The 18,799-nt window shown below is 37.6% G+C and overlaps 4 protein-coding genes across 9 annotated transcripts in view; 3 read left to right on the top strand and 1 right to left on the bottom strand.

The window, feature by feature from the left end:
- The first annotated feature begins 698 nt into the window (after positions 1–698).
- Positions 699–5,521, top strand: LOC110833056 (cell division control protein 42 homolog). Its single transcript, XM_022070668.2, has 3 exons — positions 699–973; positions 3,510–3,568; positions 4,616–5,521. The coding sequence occupies exons 1-3, from the start codon at positions 778–780 to the stop codon at positions 5,069–5,071; spliced, it is 711 nt and encodes a 236-aa protein (XP_021926360.1). The 5' UTR covers positions 699–777; the 3' UTR covers positions 5,072–5,521.
- A 139-nt stretch (positions 5,522–5,660) lies between these two features.
- On the top strand, positions 5,661–18,787 carry pasi2 (Protein). 6 transcript variants are annotated; one of them, XM_022070664.2, is made up of 7 exons: positions 5,661–6,445; positions 6,702–6,770; positions 14,572–14,771; positions 14,857–14,986; positions 15,662–15,756; positions 16,108–16,344; positions 16,517–18,787. In XM_022070664.2, exons 3-7 carry the CDS (start codon positions 14,574–14,576, stop codon positions 16,616–16,618), a joined length of 762 nt encoding a protein of 253 aa, XP_021926356.2. In that variant the 5' UTR covers positions 5,661–6,445; positions 6,702–6,770; positions 14,572–14,573; the 3' UTR covers positions 16,619–18,787. The 6 variants fall into 6 exon arrangements, with proteins under 6 accessions (XP_021926356.2, XP_021926353.2, XP_021926358.2 ...); XM_022070661.2 differs by having other exon boundaries at positions 5,661–6,770; XM_022070666.2 differs by lacking the exons at positions 5,661–6,445; positions 6,702–6,770 and adding an exon at positions 10,876–11,300.
- Positions 8,102–11,728, bottom strand: LOC110833055 (farnesol dehydrogenase). The gene is made up of 6 exons (XM_022070667.2): positions 11,566–11,728; positions 9,899–10,067; positions 8,952–9,081; positions 8,740–8,872; positions 8,506–8,661; positions 8,102–8,238 (listed from the first exon to the last, which is right to left on the bottom strand). Exons 1-6 carry the CDS (start codon positions 11,695–11,697, stop codon positions 8,197–8,199), a joined length of 762 nt encoding a protein of 253 aa, XP_021926359.1. The 5' UTR covers positions 11,698–11,728; the 3' UTR covers positions 8,102–8,196.
- The window catches only part of sff (BRSK family serine/threonine-protein kinase sugar-free frosting), a 28,066-nt gene continuing 25,925 nt past the window's right edge, over positions 16,659–18,799 (top strand). Inside the window, exon 1 of the mRNA XM_022070657.2 lies at positions 16,659–16,783. The gene's annotated coding sequence lies outside the window, so the exon portion shown is untranslated. The remainder of the gene's footprint in view (positions 16,784–18,799) is intronic.

The following is an 18,799-nucleotide window of genomic DNA, read 5'->3' as shown; positions in this document are numbered from 1 at the left end:
TTTCTTGAAGACAAATTAATTGACTGCTAAGAGTTGTGGTATAGGCATTCTAATTATGGTATAGTGGATTTGCACTGAGAACAGGGTATCAGTTTGTCAGAAAACTTAATTAATGTCGATGCCTACTGGAAAGAAGCACATGTAATATGTAGAAGTAGGTTTTGATTTAAGACAACTTTGAGAAGAAGGTTATGAGGTTCTTACAGTGGTGAGAATGAAGATGGCTGTCTTCAGGGTTATAGTGTTGTGTAGTCTGGTAGAATTTTACTGACATTTCACAGGGACTTGCTACCCCCAACAGCAGGGTGTCCTGATTGTGGAAGCAGCATATACCTCTAAATACCCCACTGCAAAGGAGCTCAGAGACCACGTTTTTTCAGCAGACTTTTATCAGTATATAAAATTTGAAATATGGATTCAGGTGCAGAGAAACCAATTATGGATGCTAATTGCTCGCGGGGAGAGGAGATAGTATGGCAGTCAAAGAAAGTTCCTTAGGGCAGTTCACAACCTTAGAATTTCAGGATATGAGTGGGCATTATTCAGTTTTTGACGAAACGGGTTAAATAAAATTTAGAATTACAAAGTAGGTAGGAGTAATCTATATGCCATCATAAATGATTTGTTGCGTCACAAAATGCGTCAACGTTTGACAAGAAACAACTGTTAGGCCACCTAGGTAGTTTATCTATGCAGTGAACAGTAGCGCCAATGGAAAGGAACGGAGACAATAGTGATGATTCAATTAAGGTTTGACGTTTGAAGAGGGAGGGTCTAATGATGCCTCCCTCTGCTTTAGGTTGTACGAGCCCACTTTTGAATGCTAATCAATTTGAAGTAAACAGCGCAATAGAAAGAATCAAATGTGTGTTAGTCGGCGATGGAGCTGTCGGAAAAACATCTTTAGTGGTCAGCTACAGCACAAACGGGTTTCCAAACGAATATATTCCAACGGCATTTGACAATTACAACGGTGAGTACGTTTATTTCTGCCCATCCGAAGTCATTCTGTCATGGTAAACGAATTCATACATCATGCTTCTTTTACTCTTATGATAGAATAGCACCATCTTTATTGCTTCTATGTATTTATAATAGATAAGAATGTTTGGTTGAGGTACATTTTGCTGTGGAGTAGAAATGAGACAGGAGAGATTCTTAGTGCTGGCTTAAACTTCTTTGTATCATGATTCAAACTGGGGGAAGATTATTGAATAGATTAATTCCGTAAAGTAAAATCCTCATAAGAATGTACAGGGGTTAGCTTTTGGCCTGTGAAGGTTATATATGCATCTTGCACTTATATTGTGGATATCTGAATTGGTTTGAAAATTTTCCGTGTTGTCCTCTACAAATGATAATGAGAGCAAGAATTCATTGGCCAGCTTTGACACCAGAATATGCTTTGTATACATTCTTTTATGTGAAGAAATAACATGTTGAAAGATTGGGTATTTGCCATTAAGTTGTAGTGATAGGTCTGAAGTTAGTGATGACACACTTCTATGTGATTTGTCTCTTTGGTGATTACTTTGTCTCTGCTTTTCTTGCTTGCTATGACTGATTAGTATTTACTTCAAGGTTTGACACTTCCCAGTCATATAGTAATTGTAAATGTAATTACAAGTACTGAAGTGGGCTACATTCATTGAGTAACATTATGATCACTAAGTGACCAGGAATTTGTCAAATCTGTTTTGCATAAACTTGGTTCTTATATTAATATAGGTCATTCCTTCTTCACCTATGCAAAGTAAATTTGTGTACAATTTTACTGGAAAAAACAACTTAGTAGTTCATTTGCAGTTTGTAGCTTCTGCTTGTACTATTTTCTTTGTATGCTAACTGAACTCTGGGTAGGAAACCATCTTTTGACCAAATGTTGACCTGTTGCTCCTATTAATTGTATCCATCGTCTCTTGAATTCTAGGTCCATTCAGGATTTCAGAGCAAGTTGCTATTCATACAAATGTTATTAATAAAAGAATATTCTTCAAATTTGCTTTTGCCTCATACCTCTGCATGGCCAGTTAATGTCTCATCTTTCAACAAGCACCTACCTGTTGTTTGTGGAATATCATGTAAAACCAGATTGAGGAAATCATGGAAAATTTTTATTTTTTATGCAAAACCCTTCTACCATTGTTGTACAAATTACATTCTTATTGAATCTATTGATCTGGCTTTCTTGTTTAACAGTTTGTTTTTAATGGTGATATTAACAGACTTACTGTCTGATTTTCTGGCTCAATCAGTTACCTATTTGAATCATTCTCTTATATAAAGCTCATTCAGTGTGCACAGAAATTTGATCAACGATTCCACCTTTTCACATTCTTAGGTACATCTATATATTATGTTACTATAAATGCTGTGTTCTTTATTATATTCTTCCTCAAGGCTTAGTCCCATTGGCATGTTTTATCCAATTTTTATTTCATGTGATTTTCCCATCTGTCTTCATCCCTTAGGTTTGTAGTCTTATTCTCTGTGGAATTCATTATATTGTCATTTTTCTTTATAGTTATGACTCACATTATGATCTTGATGGACATAATGTAAGAAAACTGTTGCACTTATCAGGTGTTTAATTATTGCTCTCTAACAGTTGATAGTGATAAGCCAGTAAAAGTGCATATGTCTGAGATATAGTGGGAAGGTGTGATAGCAGCTGTTGGTGACTCATTGCATTTATGTAGATAGTAGGAGCCAAGAGATAGATACTGTACATAAAATAAAGTGTGGGTATGGTAGATACAATAGTGATTATTTATTTATTGTGACTTGTTGCAGTTTATGATCGGCATGGCACAAATTAGGCATATTCTGTCAGTTTTGATTTTTATCTAATAATCTGAATTTTCCAGCAGAGTCCTGTAATGTAGGGCATAAAATATTTGTGTGATGGATAACATTTCTTAGTGGTGCAGAAACTTCCTCTTAACCAGTACATTTGTATGGAGATGCTGTATGTTTACTGCTGTGTTGTTGATTTTGGGACATACAGATTGCCCAATATTATTTGAAGCTGTAATTTTCATAAGTGAATGAAGTTGATCAAAAGCATTACTAAAAAATTGAAGATATTTCAAAGTATTAAGTTTATATTTATGAAGCAGTCTTTTAATTTCCAGATGTTAATTAAATTTATTAACAGCTAAAGAACTCCTCAAACAGATGTATATAGTAGACAGAAGGAGTCACAGTCATGTCTGAATTCAGTCCCTGAAAAGCACTGTGACTGGAACTATTCACCTTGGGATACCCTAAGTTTTTTGATCACATGAATAAAAGTAAATGGTTGTTTTGAAACATATTAAAATAAGGAGGAAGAAAGCACTTTTGGGGAAAGTTGCCCATTGTAAAATCCTGCCTTGTATAATCAAGAAGTTTATGGTATCAACTATTGTATTATTATTCACACTTATCCCATTTTGTGTCATTTCATAAGCCAGTGTACTTTCATATGAAGTCTGTCAGTTATTAATGGGTTTATGTTCATCTTGCAGTACTGGTACGAGTTGATGGCCATCCCATAAGTGTGCAGCTGTGTGATACAGCTGGCCAGGTAACTACCATGATACCATCAGACACACATACCTTTCAGTTTGTGTTAGTTATAGTAATAGTAATAGTTTGAATTTGCAAAAGTAGATATACTCTTGTAAATTTCAAATACAAGTTCCCCCCCCCCCTCCCCCATAAGAGTCTTCTGTAAAATGCTTTGATGATTTTAATGTAAACTACGATATTGTAAAGCTTTAATAATTTATCTGTAAAGTATGATATTCATAAGACTCTGCCATATTATCCAGACAATCGTTTTGATATTGTCCTCCCATCTACACCTAGGTTTTCTGAGCGGTCTCTTTCCTTCAGACTTTTCAAACATGTTGTATGCATTTCTCATCCCCTACTCAAGCTATATTCTCCACCCAACTCATCCTCTTGTGTGATCATAGTAACAATATTTGACGAACGGTACAAATTATGCAACTTTTTCCACTCTCCTGTTCCTTCAGTCCTGTTAGGGCCAATTTCCAAAGAACTAGTGGACAGAATAAAGAACATTTATAAGAAATGTGAAAGTGGTATACTTAGCATTTTGCAGTGGACCTGCTGCAGGTAAGCATACAGCTTAATAAATATCATCAGATAAAGAACTAGGACGTATCTTATTGATGTACACTTGGAGGGGCGTACACAAATCACAAGAGAAATTAAGCCTTATACTAAACGATTACAAACAGAGCAGTGTCATTTTTTTTACTAATGACTGATTTGCTGAAGAAAATTAATTATTCTCTATTATGTGAACCTCTTTGCAATAGTAAGTCCTAATTTAGTAACATTGTCAAGGCAGTTCAAGAAATTGCCATTATTTATAATACTGTGGCATGTGAATCAATAAGAATGGATGAATGTGTCCTTTGATGTGGAGCAGACCTCTGGTCTTAAAGAGTTCCCACTTCTGTCTCAATTTTCAGTTTTCAGTGGAGTCTTCACTATGTGTGAAGAATCACCCATGTTTACCTGACAGATGTAAATTTATGATTTATTACAAACCTTCCATTTATGCGAATGTGTTTTTGAGACATTTTTTTTCATTTTTCAGGATGACTTCGACCCATTACGGTCTCTGTGTTACCCACATTCTGATGTGTTCCTTGTGTGCTTTAGTGTCATTAATCCTACATCATTCCAAAATATATCAGAAAAATGGCTACCAGAAATTCGCCGTTTATGCCCAGAGGCACCCCTAATTCTGGTAGGTACTCAAAATGACAGACGACGCGATGCAAGACAGCTTCAGCAGCTTGCTCACCATGGCCAAACACCAGTGACAGAGGCTCAGGCACGGTATCTGGCACGTCAGATTAACGCTGCCACCTATGTGGAGACATCAGCACTCACACAGCGGGATTTAAAAGAAGCTTTTGATCAAGCAATTGTCAGTGCTCTTACACACAGAGGTACTGTTTTTATGAACACAAATGAAAGTTCAAAATTCAAGCACAAAATTAGAAAGAAAAAACAGTCACTGTGGCAAAAGCTATGTTGTTTTTCTTAAGAATATTAAAAAGAATCCATGACCCTTTTGTTCCTGTATGTCTACAATAAAAATTCTTTGTCATATTTTTAAGAAATATAATGTAGCCATAGTGAGTAGCCATAATGTTTTCTCCATCTGTGATCAACTTTTTACTTATTAGACTGTACTCAGAGGTTGTGCATAATAATGGGGAGTCTTCTTCTATATGTAAATATATGTCAGATTATATTGTCTACAGGCATATTTGTATTGTATATTGTTCTAGAAATCAGTTTTATAATGATGTTGGATCACTTATGCTGTTATGTATGTGTAAGAATTTTCTGTTATTTTGTTGCATTGTGTGTAAGAAGGCTCTAACCCTTCACAAGCCTATGCAGTGCAGCAAAACATTTATTAATTAACAGATGATATTAATTACTGGCTCAAGTTGCCAGAAAGTATCTTAATAAATTTCCAGAAAAATTATTATTCAGATGCCCTTAATCATCTTTCCATACATATACTTATGTAGTGTGACTTGAGGTTTTTGTGGCAGCAAATACATATGTTGTTTGTGGTCTTCTGGGTTGTGATACCATGTACACGTTTAGGTGGTTACTAACATTCAGGAGGAATGTGATGCCCCGGCTGGAACTGGTTGGTTAGTTAGCCATTATACAGTTGTCATGTAAATTGTTCATTCTGGAAAACGTTTCCATTTTTGGTATAAATGATGTACATAGAACTCATATATATTCCTTTCCAACCAGTTTTAAGATAGAAAGGAGGGGACTTGTTTTGTTTGTATGTTTCCTCAAAATCTCTATTTTGAAAATCTGCAGATACTTGAAAAAGCAAGTTTCCCTTCACTAATTCTATCACACATTAAAAATATGATATATAATGTATGGAATTAGTGGTATGTTTTCTGTGATAAGGGTTATAGTTTCGTAAGATGTATTAACGTAGCTCATTTTTATGCAAGTCTGTAAGATATGAAAATTATGCGGAAGGTTGTGATTGTTTTATATTTATTTAGCATGATTCTTGGTGCCTGCATGCCATGTTGAAATGAGGTCTGTATTCTCCGAAATCTTATTAAATAGGAGTTGTCAAGGTGTCTTAGTTTGGGGGGGGGGGGGGCAACAGGCATGATACCGCCGAAATGGTTGCAGTTCCTGTTAGTGGGTCACTTTAGACTCTTTATATTTGCAAAGCGTTAACGAGATGAAGATTGCTGTTTTTTCGGGGATGACGCGACGAGTTATCGCCCTGATGGTGGAACCCACAAGGACCACTGAAAAGTTGGTAAATTTGTACAAGCCAGACAGCTATCTTCGTCGAAGTTGGTAGCTCTTAGTTGCAGCATATTTATGTTGGATAGAAGGCTGTCGCCAACATCCGGAACGGGTAGGCACTTTAAGAAGAAGATAGAAGGCAGTGGGTATCGTGTTATGGAAAATATAGGGCGAAATGATGCTTTGAGCTGACTGGGAGTCCGAAAAAGAAGGCTAAAGATTGATAGTCTGCAGTGGGCCGTAGAAATTGTAGCACGTAGTTTATGTGTGTGTGTATTCTGGGCAACTACGACGTAATTTTGTACATTCCGATTATAAAGTGTTTATATTTGTCACACGACTTTGTGATGTTTCCATCCTGTTTTCAGTAGTTATGCTTGGTGCGTAGTCATTCTGCAATTCGAGACTGCAACGTATGCCGATATTTCCAAAGTGAGGTAATGATATGTTTTGCATGGTCGAGGAGTGAGTGTTGGAAAGATTGAATGAACCACGTGAGACATTGCTTCGTTGATGGTCAACAGAGTCCATAAAAAGTCCTAAACGTATATTAAACTCACTCGATACTTAATACCATAATATGAAGTGGGTTTTCGTGGTGGGCACTATAAATTTATCTTTAAAAACTTTGTATGTGGTATCTCTGATTTCCGAAGTAGTTCTCTTTATAACATTTCTTGAAGTTGCCAATTAAAACCATGATGCTGTTGCATCCAGAATACCATGACCATAATTGTTTGTGTTTTTCCTAAGTCTCTCCAAGCAAATGTTGGAATGGTTTGTCATCATCATTAATAATTATTTTTTCCATCCACATAATCAACTGTTTTCCCATCTTGTAAGGTCCAGAGCATAAGTAAGAATTTCAGATGCCCCAGAAAGCTTTACAAGGTAACACTTGGTTTCAGTGAGTGATCATGCAACATAAATGGTCAGTAGGGGTATTGTAAAATTGTCTTTTATGTGTGTGGGGAGGGGGCACTGACTGTGGGTCTTGCACAAGATGTCATTTTTCCTAATGTCAGCCCTGTGTGTAATATTGTTCATGGAGCTATCAGTACAAAATGCAATCATGAGGTACTACACAAATATGAAATTGCACGATCATACATGTACTTTAAAAAAACCAAACCTGAAATGAATAATTTTTATCTTGAATTAAGAGCAGTGTGAATGGTCCCTTTGTAAAATTTAACATTGTATATTTGTATGAAGCCTGAGTAAGACTACTAAATTGTGCTCTTGTCCCATGTTCAAATGTCATGACCCTATTTAGGTATGTACATAGCATTCAATTAATTTTTTGGAACATACATCAGGAAATGTATGAAAAATATGTTCATAAAAACAATGAGAAATACGAAGATTTCTGGGTTGCGCTGTGTAGTCTGGTCGATGTTAACAACAGCGCAACAACCCAGAAGACAGAAATCTTCATACTCACCGCTGTGAAAACCTCAGATCTTACAATGAGAAATATGTTTATATGAAGAAAATGTTTATAGGCCTCTAAGAACTTTTAATTTGTGCTGTTATGCAAAATTGTACTTCTCCAGTGTGTTTTTATTTTAAGTATTGTAGGTTGTTGCAATTTACCATTTGCAGTTTGCAAAGGTATTTTAAAAAGTTCTCTAAAGTTTTCAAAGAATAGCCCCTGTGCAAGTGATATGCTGTGTGATGGCGGAATGTTGCACGTTGAAAGGAAGGACATTCACAAAGACTATTTTGTAGTTCGGGTATTCATAATGCATAGAACAAATAGCAGCTATTATTCTGGATATCACAGAATTCTCTTTTATTAACATGGACATTTCTTTATATGTTTGTGAGTAACACAAAAGTAAAAATTTCTCATGATGAAAGTCAGTACTTCTGTCCAGTTGGTATAATTGTCAGTTCATGTATCTGGAACATGGAAAAATTATTATAAATCTATACATTAGATTTGATTCCTTGTAATCATATTACTTTATTAGTGACAAATCATTTCACTGCCTCTGAAATAGACCTGACTAGCCAAAAACAAGCTTCTTGGGCACGGCATTTAGATTTACGCTATTTGGTGTGTCAAGCCAAGTCTGAGAGAGACACCAAAAAACTGACCGCACCAAATCTTCATGGAAGAAGTATTTTGACTTGTAATCTGCCCAGAGAATGAAGGGTAGCACCCACCTGTACGTGTGGTGGAGTTCCTAGAATGTACAGCACAGCATCAGCTATGTCCTGGGGATGAAGACAAGGATTCCCATTGAAAATATCACGTGATGTAAAGGTGCGCATGTGACCAGCTTCCATGATCTCCGTGTGTACCAGACCAGGGCTGAGGCTCTGTGTAAAGTAACAGCGGTTATGGCAACCAAATACATTAAAATGTTTTTTGTAACACAAACTTAATTTCACACTGACCGTAACACGTATTTTGGAGTTGCTGTTGACAAGTTCGCGGCGGAGCCCCTCTGTTAGTGCTGTGACGGCATGTTTTGATGCCCCATACATGTAGAACATTGTGGGACTCTGAGGCAAACTGTGCCCTGAAATACTGAAGAATTCCAAGCAATATCAGCTGTTTAAAACTGCTGTTTAACACACTTGTGGAAATATTAGTCTGTCTGTCTAACCTGTTGATGTGCACGATGTGTCCATCCGTGACTTCACGCTCCTTCATGGAGCAAATTGCCTCCCGAGTGCAGATGCTGAGACCCAACACGTTAACTTCCAGCATGTGGCGCCACTCTGATGTCTCCCCATCTGCACAACAATGAAGTCAAAGTACAGTTCACAAAGTGTTAGTTGCTGATGTCTGTCTTTACTAATATAACAATTAACAAATATTTGTCGATGAATTTTGATCCTGGAACATGATCTTTAATGCAGTTCGTATCTCCACAACAGCACATGTTAGAGAAAATGGAAAAGAACCAAAGCTTTTATTTTAACCAGCCCATTTGAGGAATATAATCAGCTTATTGGATTTCCAGTATTAGCAACAGAGTGATAAAGAAGATATATATAAGGGGATTTTGTATTCTAACCTGCAAGTCTGAGAGAAGAATGGAATGAAACAAGAATATGACAGTTTCATGAAATATGAGGAAATTGTTAAATTTTAAACCTTGTGACTAAATAATATAATCATAGAAATGGATCTTCTGAAGTGAAAATAAGAGGACGAGAAAACATCAGAAATGTTTATTTCAGCCCACCTGTTCAACAAGCTGGAACATCTAGGAAGTTGCTGAAGTAACAACTTCAACCAAAGAATGCTTAAAAGATGTTCACAAGAAACTTAACTGCTGAACTCTGATACAGAGACAGAAAATGTAAAGGGGGGAAAGAAGCTTGTATTTTGGAATTTAAAGGAATAGCAGTTTTAAAAAAAAGGTTGTACTTCTGCCTTATTCCCAGTTCAGATCCTGGCTGTTCTTAATTTTTAGTGGTTTTTGTCAGTTTTTCAAGCAGATGGTTAGGCTGTACCTTAAAATAAGTTATTGCTGCTTCTTTCCATAAACTTCCTAACTTATGTCATGTTATTCAGTGCTAGATTTTTAACCTAAGCAATTCATACCTGCTAGAAACGACTGGTGTGCAACTCCAGCATTGTTGACCATGACGTCAACACCACCAAGGTGCTCCTTGACCCATGAGAAAGCATTCAAGATGTCCTGCTCTTTGGTGATGTCACATTGCATTGGGTAAAGCTGGCCAGGCAGGTTCTGCAGCTTGTCACATGCTTCCTGCACATATCATGTTTTGTTCTTGACAGCAGCTTGGTTCTGGGGAAGTTGGGACTGGAGATGGTCACTCAACTTCATTGAATGTCATAGCCTCTTGGTGTGATTCTTAGGTATTTAGGTATTTTAATGCAATTCAGAGGATCAGGTAAAAGAAACAGCTAGATTGTACAGGGTTGTCCAAAAAAATAATTAGAAACTTATCTTTGCATTCATGGAACACTTAATGGCCTGTCAGAATTGATGTCAGATAAACTGGTCTGGATTTTTCCATTGCAAATGGAGCTTCAGTTCACTTGATTTCTCTTCAGTTACCTTTAGTTAGGACCGACTGTAATACAGCTGTGTGTGAACCATAATATTTTCACGCACAGAAAGTGAATTTTGAGGAATCTCAAACTGTAGGAATGTATTTTACACACAGTGAACAGTGCACTGAGATCAGTATGGCACCTGTTATATCAGATGTTTTGACACTTCATTTCACATCATGTCTCTGCTAGCCTGTTGTAAAATTTCCAGATTGGGGACATTGTTAAAATGGGCATGATAAAAATCACACCATTTACAGGATTCGAATTGACCACAACTATGCTGGTACTTTCATAATACCGTCACTACCTGCAACTTGCAGTTTTGCAAATGATTATGAGCAACAACCACTTGGCACTGCGGGGGGAAGAAAAGAGGGGCCGTCTCGTAGCTTTTGTAACAGGCTAGCTATTAATGGAGTTGAGATGTTGGCCCCTGCCCAACCTCCAAACTGTAGGACCACCCCGTGTCGGCTGTCTGTGACTGCCTATTCAACATATTCGCAGCTGCTCGTAATTTCTTGTGCCTGTGCTTTGAGGACACGCGTTGCCGTTGTGGCAACACGCATGCTGCTACTCTGGGGTGACTTCAAGGACTTCAGCCTAGATTAGTGCCAACTGACACAATTATCGCTGTTGTATGTCTTATCAAAATTTGTTTTGTCCGATGCTGCGATAAGGCGAACTGTTTATTCTACACACACACACAGTCGTGTTGTGTTTCGTTCCAGAGACGGGATGTTTACTTTCTGGCTCCGGAACATCTTGTTTGTTTGTCGATATCTCGAAAATGTACCAAGCCAAATTACGGGTGCGCTCTTTGTACAGAGTGATTTCTACGGTCGCGGTTTACAATCTCGCCCGGTAGATTGGGCGAAAAACTCGCTTCACCCTTCACAACAAGGGATATTAACTGAAACGCTGTGTATGGCTCAAATGCACTCTAACGAATAACACATCAAAACTGTAGGCTTGGATTTCAGTAGTGGCATTTTTTACAGTACAAATCTTTTGGTATATTGTGTTTCGCTTTTCAGAACTTTTTTTTTCACTACGTGACACCAAAGTAACGAATGGTTTTAAGACATGCATTCAGCCTGTTTTACGCCCCTCGTACTTAGGGATCGGTTAATTATAGTGTTACAGAGTTAGGACACATGCAGTAGGACGAGTGACTGTCATGTAAATACCTGAAGTCTATGTATCCGCCGTGCAAGGCCGACCACATGTAACCCTTTCTTGACCAGCTCTTGGGCAATGGCGGCACCTATCCCAGAACTGGCCCCCGTTACCACGGCAACACGTCCAGCCCACCGCTCCATCTCTGATGAACTGCTGAAGACTCGCCGTGGTGGGAATATGTAGGGCGTGTTCGTGCGCACCTCGTAGGACAAGCGCGATCATGTTCAGCTGCACGCATGAAACATCTTGAGAACGGATAACCGGATTTGAATTAAATATAATGTTGAAGAACTTTGCCCCCATGATGTTATTTGTAGCATAATTAACGGCTTTGTCAGTAGCTCATATTATGTTGGATGCCGTGGCATATTTTAGGGTACTATTCCGGAAATTGCTTGGAGGGACCAGGGAAAGACACAAACAACCAAGTTGACAGACGGTCTCTGTTAGGGATTTTAACCCGGGACCTCTGGAATACAAAGACGGAGTGTCATGGTAACGACCGCGAGGAACTGCTTATTCTATCCATTTGTATTTACTACTGATTTCAATCTCATTTCAAAACAAAGTCCTGATTGGAATAACTTGAGTACAATGAAAGACTAAGAATGTCATTGGTTAGAGTGAAATATATTGTTGAGGTGTGCATTAGTGTGTAATTTTGGTTTTGCTGTTGCTAAATAAAAGTTTCACCGCCGACTGCTTGTGTGTGTGATAATGGACAATTTTGGAAGTATGTCTGATATAAACTGAATTTATAGCCTCTGTTTCACTTTTGATTTTAAACATAGTTAAGATCTTTTGCTGTATAGATAACCATGATTACTCTAAAAGGTCGTAACGATGGTGTGTTACATTCAGTACTGTTTTTCTGAAGTAAATGTAGGGAGAGCCCAATATGCAGTCCACTCAATGAAAGAAGGAAGGAGTTTCAATCGGAAAGTACAGTCTGTGTCAATGTAGCAGTGTGGAAGCCTGATATTGTTGTCTTGTGACTGCGCTGTGTTAACAACATGACACCTGTTCGTTGCAATCTCCTTTCTGGTCATTGATAACGCCTCGTATCACAACACTCAGACAGACAAATTACAGACGTCTTAATCAAAGAAGGACGAAATGAAAGCCTGGCTATTGGAAAGAAACATCCCATTTTGAGACAACGTTTTGAAAGGTCAACTGTACGATTTAATCAAAGCACAAATATGTGATTGATTAGATTTTAGCAGTCAAAGAACGTACTGTGCTGAGCCTTCCGCCGTACCATCCTGATTTAAACCCCATTGAACTTATTTGGGCAGATGTAAAACAATGAGTTGCAAGCAGCAACAAATTTAAAATTAAGGACGTCGAGCACCTGTGTCCCCAGAGATTCGAAGAAATAGGGCAAGAGGAATGGGATAATGTACGTCGGTATGTGGAAAAATGTAACAAATGAGCAAGAAGGCATAATCGAAGACGCTATTCAACGTATTATAATTGAAGATAATGGAGTGGACAGCAGCAGCGGTCGTGATGAATGGAGTGATATGTCAAAAAGCGATGGTCTGTGAGGAGTGGAAGAATTGGAAGAGGACCGAAGAGTTGTGAAGAAAATAAAATTATCTAATACTCTCTGCAGTGTTAATTTTCTAGTGATGTGTAGTGAAATCGACTTTCCTGTGTTACATAACGTGGTGATATTTTATTTGTAGTGTATTGTACGCGGCCTGTTGCCATCCCTACCAGCAAACTTCTGGTAAGTGACTCGCTCCGAGGTTCCAATTCACAAAAGTTCAGCGGCCAATGACGCTGGAACGCAGTATATAAACATCAACGCCTTGGCGTTTCTGAAGCTGGCCTTGCTCCCGTCTTCAAGTGACAAAACCTACTCTGTTGGGTCCACTAGAGGCGATTGGGGTTGTCCCATTATCCATTATTCATTTCATATTCATATTCCATCGAATATGTACTCGAAGGTATGAATCATTTGATAGTGTTCATCACAAAAGGACACGGATCACCTGCAAGGAGGCGGCACACTCTCGTTTGGAGGCATCTTTGTTTGGGACAAGTGAAACCAACACACTGTGTGCATTATAATTTGATTTTCTTGATTTGTGCTATATGTGAAGCTGTCCTACGCGCCATGTAGGCGCTTGTAGGAGGGAATATATATGGCTCCTACTCATTCTTAACCTCGGCACTAGATGGGGTGAGGATTTATGTTAGCGCACATTCGATGTCTCGAAAATACACCTTACCGCTGAATGCCAATGGCCACACCTATTTGTTGTGTTTCGTGTTATGTTGACAATTTAGTTCGTTTAGTAATTCATAGTTTTGCGGATTTCTAAGAATTATTGTACGATTTCTTAGTGAGTGTGTATTTATTTTATACGTGCAGCTCAATATACGATAAAGGGAGGTAACGTCCCAACTTTCGAGTAGATTTAGCAATGATTCTGTGTTTTAAATAATAAATACTGTGAAATTAGTGCAACTGTAGGTGGAAAAATGGCAGTACAATAAAGATATTTTGAATCAGCTTTGTTCATGGGAAGGATGGGTTTATGTATCTCTGCTTTATGAACTGCACTTAGTAATTGAAACATATCTCTCACTTTAGTTTATATATTTATTTATAGAATGAAGGCCGAATTCTGAAAAATATTACCTTCTCTTCTAGATTGAGACACCAAGATAAGCTGTTTCTCTTGCATAAGAAAATCATGTGCTACCTTATAATCTAACTGGATGTTCCATACAGTACGCGCACACACATACACAAAATGTTTCCATTGCAGTTGTTATATGTACTTTGTATTACAATATTAGTGGCAGTGGTGTCATTCAACATTTGGGCACATTTCACACCAGGATGAATCGTGTGACACACTTTTAAGTTCACTTTTTATAATTTTCAGAGTATCAGATTTTTATCCTTAAGGTCTCCAGAATGTTTTAATTATTTATGGAGGTTTCCCAATAGATAAAACTTACACACATTCAGAAACTGAAAAATTTATTTTTTTCAGAAATGAATTTCGGAAGGAAAACACCAAGTATGGGGACACCATCAGTATACTCCCATATGACCACGAGGTCATCAGCAAACTTGAAATCATCTCGTTCCATGCGCTCTGTCAGAATACCATGGTATCACAAGCCAATATTGCAAGATGCCATTTTACTTGATATCCAAAGAGGGGCACTTGTGACAGGGCTTTACTCCTTGGTAAGTTGATATAGTGCAGCAGGTATCAGTCATTACATTTTGTTGTATCTTGTCATATTCCTTACTCGGCTTTAAAATGTTTCAGTTTCTGAGTCTCTTCACAATTTTCACCGCTGTGTTTGATATATACTGCCTTGCCCAGGCTGCACCTGGCTCCACCCACTACGGATACTACATTATCAGCTTTGAATTTGTATATGTGGGAAATGTCCATGGTAAGGTAGCATTTGTACACCTAATAACTTTCACAGCCAGGAACTGAATAATGTATAAAATCTTCTGTCACAAAGGAGTTGTGCATATTTGCAACCAAATGTTTGAAGTAGATAGTCTAATTACTGGTTTTTAGAGAGCTTAACTTGACAGAGTGCCTCTCATTGGTTGCCACATTTTATTTTTAATAGACTGCAGAAAAAACTGACGTCTGTGTATGGGAGGCTTTGTTTGGCATAAGTGAATGTGGTGTGCCATTATTGCTTTGATGAGTCAGATTCAGATATTTTATAACATTATAATTATCAGCATTTTTGAGTGGTTAGCACTCTGTCTTTGTTTTCAGTAGGGCCCAGGTTCATATCTTGATTTAGATAGTGGCTATTGTGGTTGAGGTTTTTCATAGGCTAGCAGATTGAATTAGGCCATGACTGCTTCCTTCCATATCCTTACCAATTTATCATCATATAATCAGAGCTACTTACAGGATCATTATGTCAGCCACAAATAAGTAAAATTTATCAATATAAGTTTATGTTAATAGTATGAATTTTTCTCAAGCACTTGACAAAATACTTGCATTATTTGTATTTTGAAACACAATTCCATTGACATCGTCAGAGATTTATAAAAATCAGAAATGTTAGCTGGTTTGTTGACTGTTTTTTCTGTTTCAGTTCGCAATGCTCTGATTGTGTTTGCCTTGTTTTCCCTCATTGGTGGGATGGCAGTGTTTGTTACAAGCATAATCCTTATCATTGCCTTGAGAAAAGTAAGTACAAAGCATTGAGCCAGCATGTGATTATGTGCACCTAGAAATGCGACTTACTTGAAAAGCTCTGATGTTAAATTTTAGGTTTCAGTTGCCTTACACCAGATGTCTCCAGGTTTCTTCATTGGGTATATTGTGTTAAAGACTATTGATGGATAAACAGCCCTTGCCCCCATGTCAGTTGATGAAGTGTGCTTTTTCAGTAAATGTTTAATTTTGCACTATAGCTGCTCAGGGTCTGGCAGAAGAAGGAGTTCCAATTACCTGGGTCTATGTATGTTTACATTTAGGGCCTTGTCTTTTTTGTTCTGCACTACTCTACATGAATAGATTTTGTTTCACTCTCTGTAGGAATATGAGAAGAAGATGGTTCCTTGGCTTTACTGCTTTGCCATATTTACACTGTTTCGGCTGTTTGCGTTTGTATTTGGCTCAATAGTGAATGACATGATATTTGGATACAACATTGCAATGTGCTTTCTGTGGATCATCTATACAGTGGCTAGTGTCTATGGCTGGCTTCTCGTGTACTCTCTGTACCTTGAACTGTCTGACCTCACCAAGCTTGAAGATCTTGCTCACCTCAGGGTAAGCAAATCTTTGTTTTATGTCATTCTAGTGAAAAGGTACACTTTACCTGATGTGCTTTTGTTTTTATAGTTTTATTAAATTTGTACTAAAATTAGTCGTAGGGACTGGGGGGGGGATTTGATTCGCCTTCTTATGTTGATGGTTACATATAGACATCATTTGGTTCTAGATGGGAACAATGGCATCCCTGAATGCATCTACAACTCATTCAATAGCTGGTTCTCGTCCCACAACACCGCACAGTACCGTGTCCACGGCTCCAGTCATGTGAAGGACATCTTTGGAAGTTTTCATTTGGCTGAAGAAATGACAGCCAAGTGATCATCATCTCATATGATAACTGCATTTCCAAACTGTAAAGGATGTCCGCAGTTCATGCGTTGATAGAAATATGTCAGTGACGTGAAGAATTCTATATTCCATGAGCCCTTTACTGGTAAATATGTACTTCTACATATCAGTTGTTCATAACATTAGGTTCTGAGACAGTATCACAGTAGCTATAGTAGAAGTGTAACTCCACCAGTATTTTTATATTTCGACATTTAACTGTTCATCAGATATTTGCTGTTGCACAAGAAGATTGTTTGTACTAGTAACCAGGGTTGTGTTTAAATATAAAGTGTTCAAGAGTGTCAAAATTGATGCATGATACCTGCTGCTTGTACTCACTAGAATTGGTGGCCGCCATCAAGATATTATTCAGTTTTATGCCACGCTTTGAATCATCGTACACTTTTTTTACAGTGTGCCACAGTTGGTAATGTTTCTACGGCATTCATATATAAATGTGCCCAGGATAATCTGATTTTCCTGTTTGTTTCCGTCACCAGTTCCAACCCTCCCGTCTCTTATCACTTCACCTAAGGTATGTGAATTTGTGTGTTGCTTTTTATTAGGATAATTACACTATTTTTCATTGTCAGTTGTTTTACTTTAATTGTTTTAAGTTTTACTTCACAGTAAATACATTAGTATTTTTCATAAATATGTTTCTGTAATCTTTATGGTATTTTCTGATTTATGTAAGTTGCATAACCCACAATAGAATGCAATATTTTATTTTGAACTTAGTGTAGTTTTACCATTTACAAAACAATTAGAAGTGTTTTCCTTTGCAGCACAGATTCACTTCATATTTCTTCTTAATATTAACATATCATGTCAATGAGACAGCAATTTGAGTCTGGAAACATTCAGCTAAATGCATTCTGATCGGTTGTAGGTTTAAGGGTCAGCCCTTAAAACTGTGGACAGTGATTAATTTGCACTGCTATCATGATTTAGTTATCTTGGAGCATGGAATCTGTGGATCAGGCACGTGAAATAAGGGTTGTAAATTGTTTAACGTGCGGAAATGAAATCATCCACGTTTCCTGACTCATGCCCAACAGTTTTGTTTTCTGTAATGTTCAAACATATTTTCTGTAAATTTTTGTTCACACTCTTATATTTTATTAACACCCCCCCCCCCCCAATTACTTAAAATGACCTTAGTATCTATTATATTCTGATTTTCTTTTAAGCTACATTGGCTGAGGCATTTTGTGGATGTGATTGCAGTAGTGCTTGAAGAATCTTCTGCATCAGTTTTAACTTACTTAATTTGATGTTGGTCTTCTAGGCTGTAAAGGTGTACGTTTCTCTGAAACACTGGCATCTACTTGCCAGTCTACTCATGTTGCAACCCAGGAGACCAACACTGACATCTTCACTGTTGTAAGAGCCTACAAGTATTTAGTCATCTCAGTTCCCCGTGTGGCTGTTGTTCTGTAATTCAGACTTGTGTGCTCAGTGTCAGCATGCTGACACTTCACTCGTCGCTCTGTCCGTATCTCAGACGGCACTTTTACAGGATCCTAATAGTTTACTGTTTGCAGCCATGTAAAGTTGTTTCATGTCATTGGATTTGGTATGGGAAGTGCATATCTGCACTGACTTCACATGTCTGTTGCTTACTCATGTTTTCCATTGATCTGATATTAATGCATTCACATTATTATGGTATCTGTGATATGTAGAACACAGAATCTCTGAGTTATGAAATCATCTGAATCAAGTTTACATATTTCTCTAAGCTCCATTATCTTACTATCTCAGCAAAACATGGCTTGTAGAGTACCTTCATTTCATATAGTTTCCCTACAGAAATCTTGTACTCACTATTTTTTTGTGCCTAAGTGATCACAGTGCCTTTGGTTTAAACAACCTTGGTTGGGGGAGACTGCCTTCTGTTACTCAGTACATGTGTATAATGTGATATCCAGTGCAATGCACTGTGCACATTTGTATGAGAATGTAACAGAAACACATTTTCAGAATGCATGGTAGCTATGTTTTTACATAGGTATGAATTCCGTCCACTTTATAAACATGTGTCTGTTTTTATATTATGACATTAGTTTTGTATCAATAAACATAAGTGGTATTTCTTTTAAAATACTTATATAAT

This window comes from Zootermopsis nevadensis, unplaced genomic scaffold, assembly GCF_977971745.1.
Source record: "Zootermopsis nevadensis isolate Lab colony 2312 unplaced genomic scaffold, Znev_1.0 Znev_ptg000030l, whole genome shotgun sequence".
Lineage (NCBI taxonomy): Eukaryota > Metazoa > Arthropoda > Insecta > Blattodea > Termopsidae > Zootermopsis > Zootermopsis nevadensis.
This window is presented reverse-complemented; position numbering and strand designations above follow the sequence as displayed.

What these genes read in the sequence shown, in the direction of transcription:
- LOC110833056 (XM_022070668.2), top strand. Translation starts at nt 778, where the DNA reads ATGATGCCTCCCTCTGCTTTAGGTTGTACGAGCCCACTTTTGAATGCT. An exon ending in GGCATTTGACAATTACAACG is followed by an intron (nt 974 to 3,509) that starts GTGAGTACGTTT and finishes TTCATCTTGCAG; the next exon opens with TACTGGTACGAGTTGATGGC. An exon ending in TGTGTGATACAGCTGGCCAG is followed by an intron (nt 3,569 to 4,615) that starts GTAACTACCATG and finishes TTCATTTTTCAG; the next exon opens with GATGACTTCGACCCATTACG.
- LOC110833055 (XM_022070667.2), bottom strand. Translation starts at nt 11,697, where the DNA reads ATGGAGCGGTGGGCTGGACGTGTTGCCGTGGTAACGGGGGCCAGTTCT. An exon ending in ACACCAGTCGTTTCTAGCAG is followed by an intron (nt 9,082 to 9,898) that starts GTATGAATTGCT and finishes ATTGTTGTGCAG; the next exon opens with ATGGGGAGACATCAGAGTGG. An exon ending in GAACTCCACCACACGTACAG is followed by an intron (nt 8,239 to 8,505) that starts GTGGGTGCTACC and finishes TCCATGTTCCAG; the next exon opens with ATACATGAACTGACAATTAT.
- pasi2 (XM_022070664.2), top strand. Translation starts at nt 14,574, where the DNA reads ATGAATTTCGGAAGGAAAACACCAAGTATGGGGACACCATCAGTATAC. An exon ending in TGACAGGGCTTTACTCCTTG is followed by an intron (nt 14,772 to 14,856) that starts GTAAGTTGATAT and finishes AAAATGTTTCAG; the next exon opens with TTTCTGAGTCTCTTCACAAT. An exon ending in TTATCATTGCCTTGAGAAAA is followed by an intron (nt 15,757 to 16,107) that starts GTAAGTACAAAG and finishes CACTCTCTGTAG; the next exon opens with GAATATGAGAAGAAGATGGT.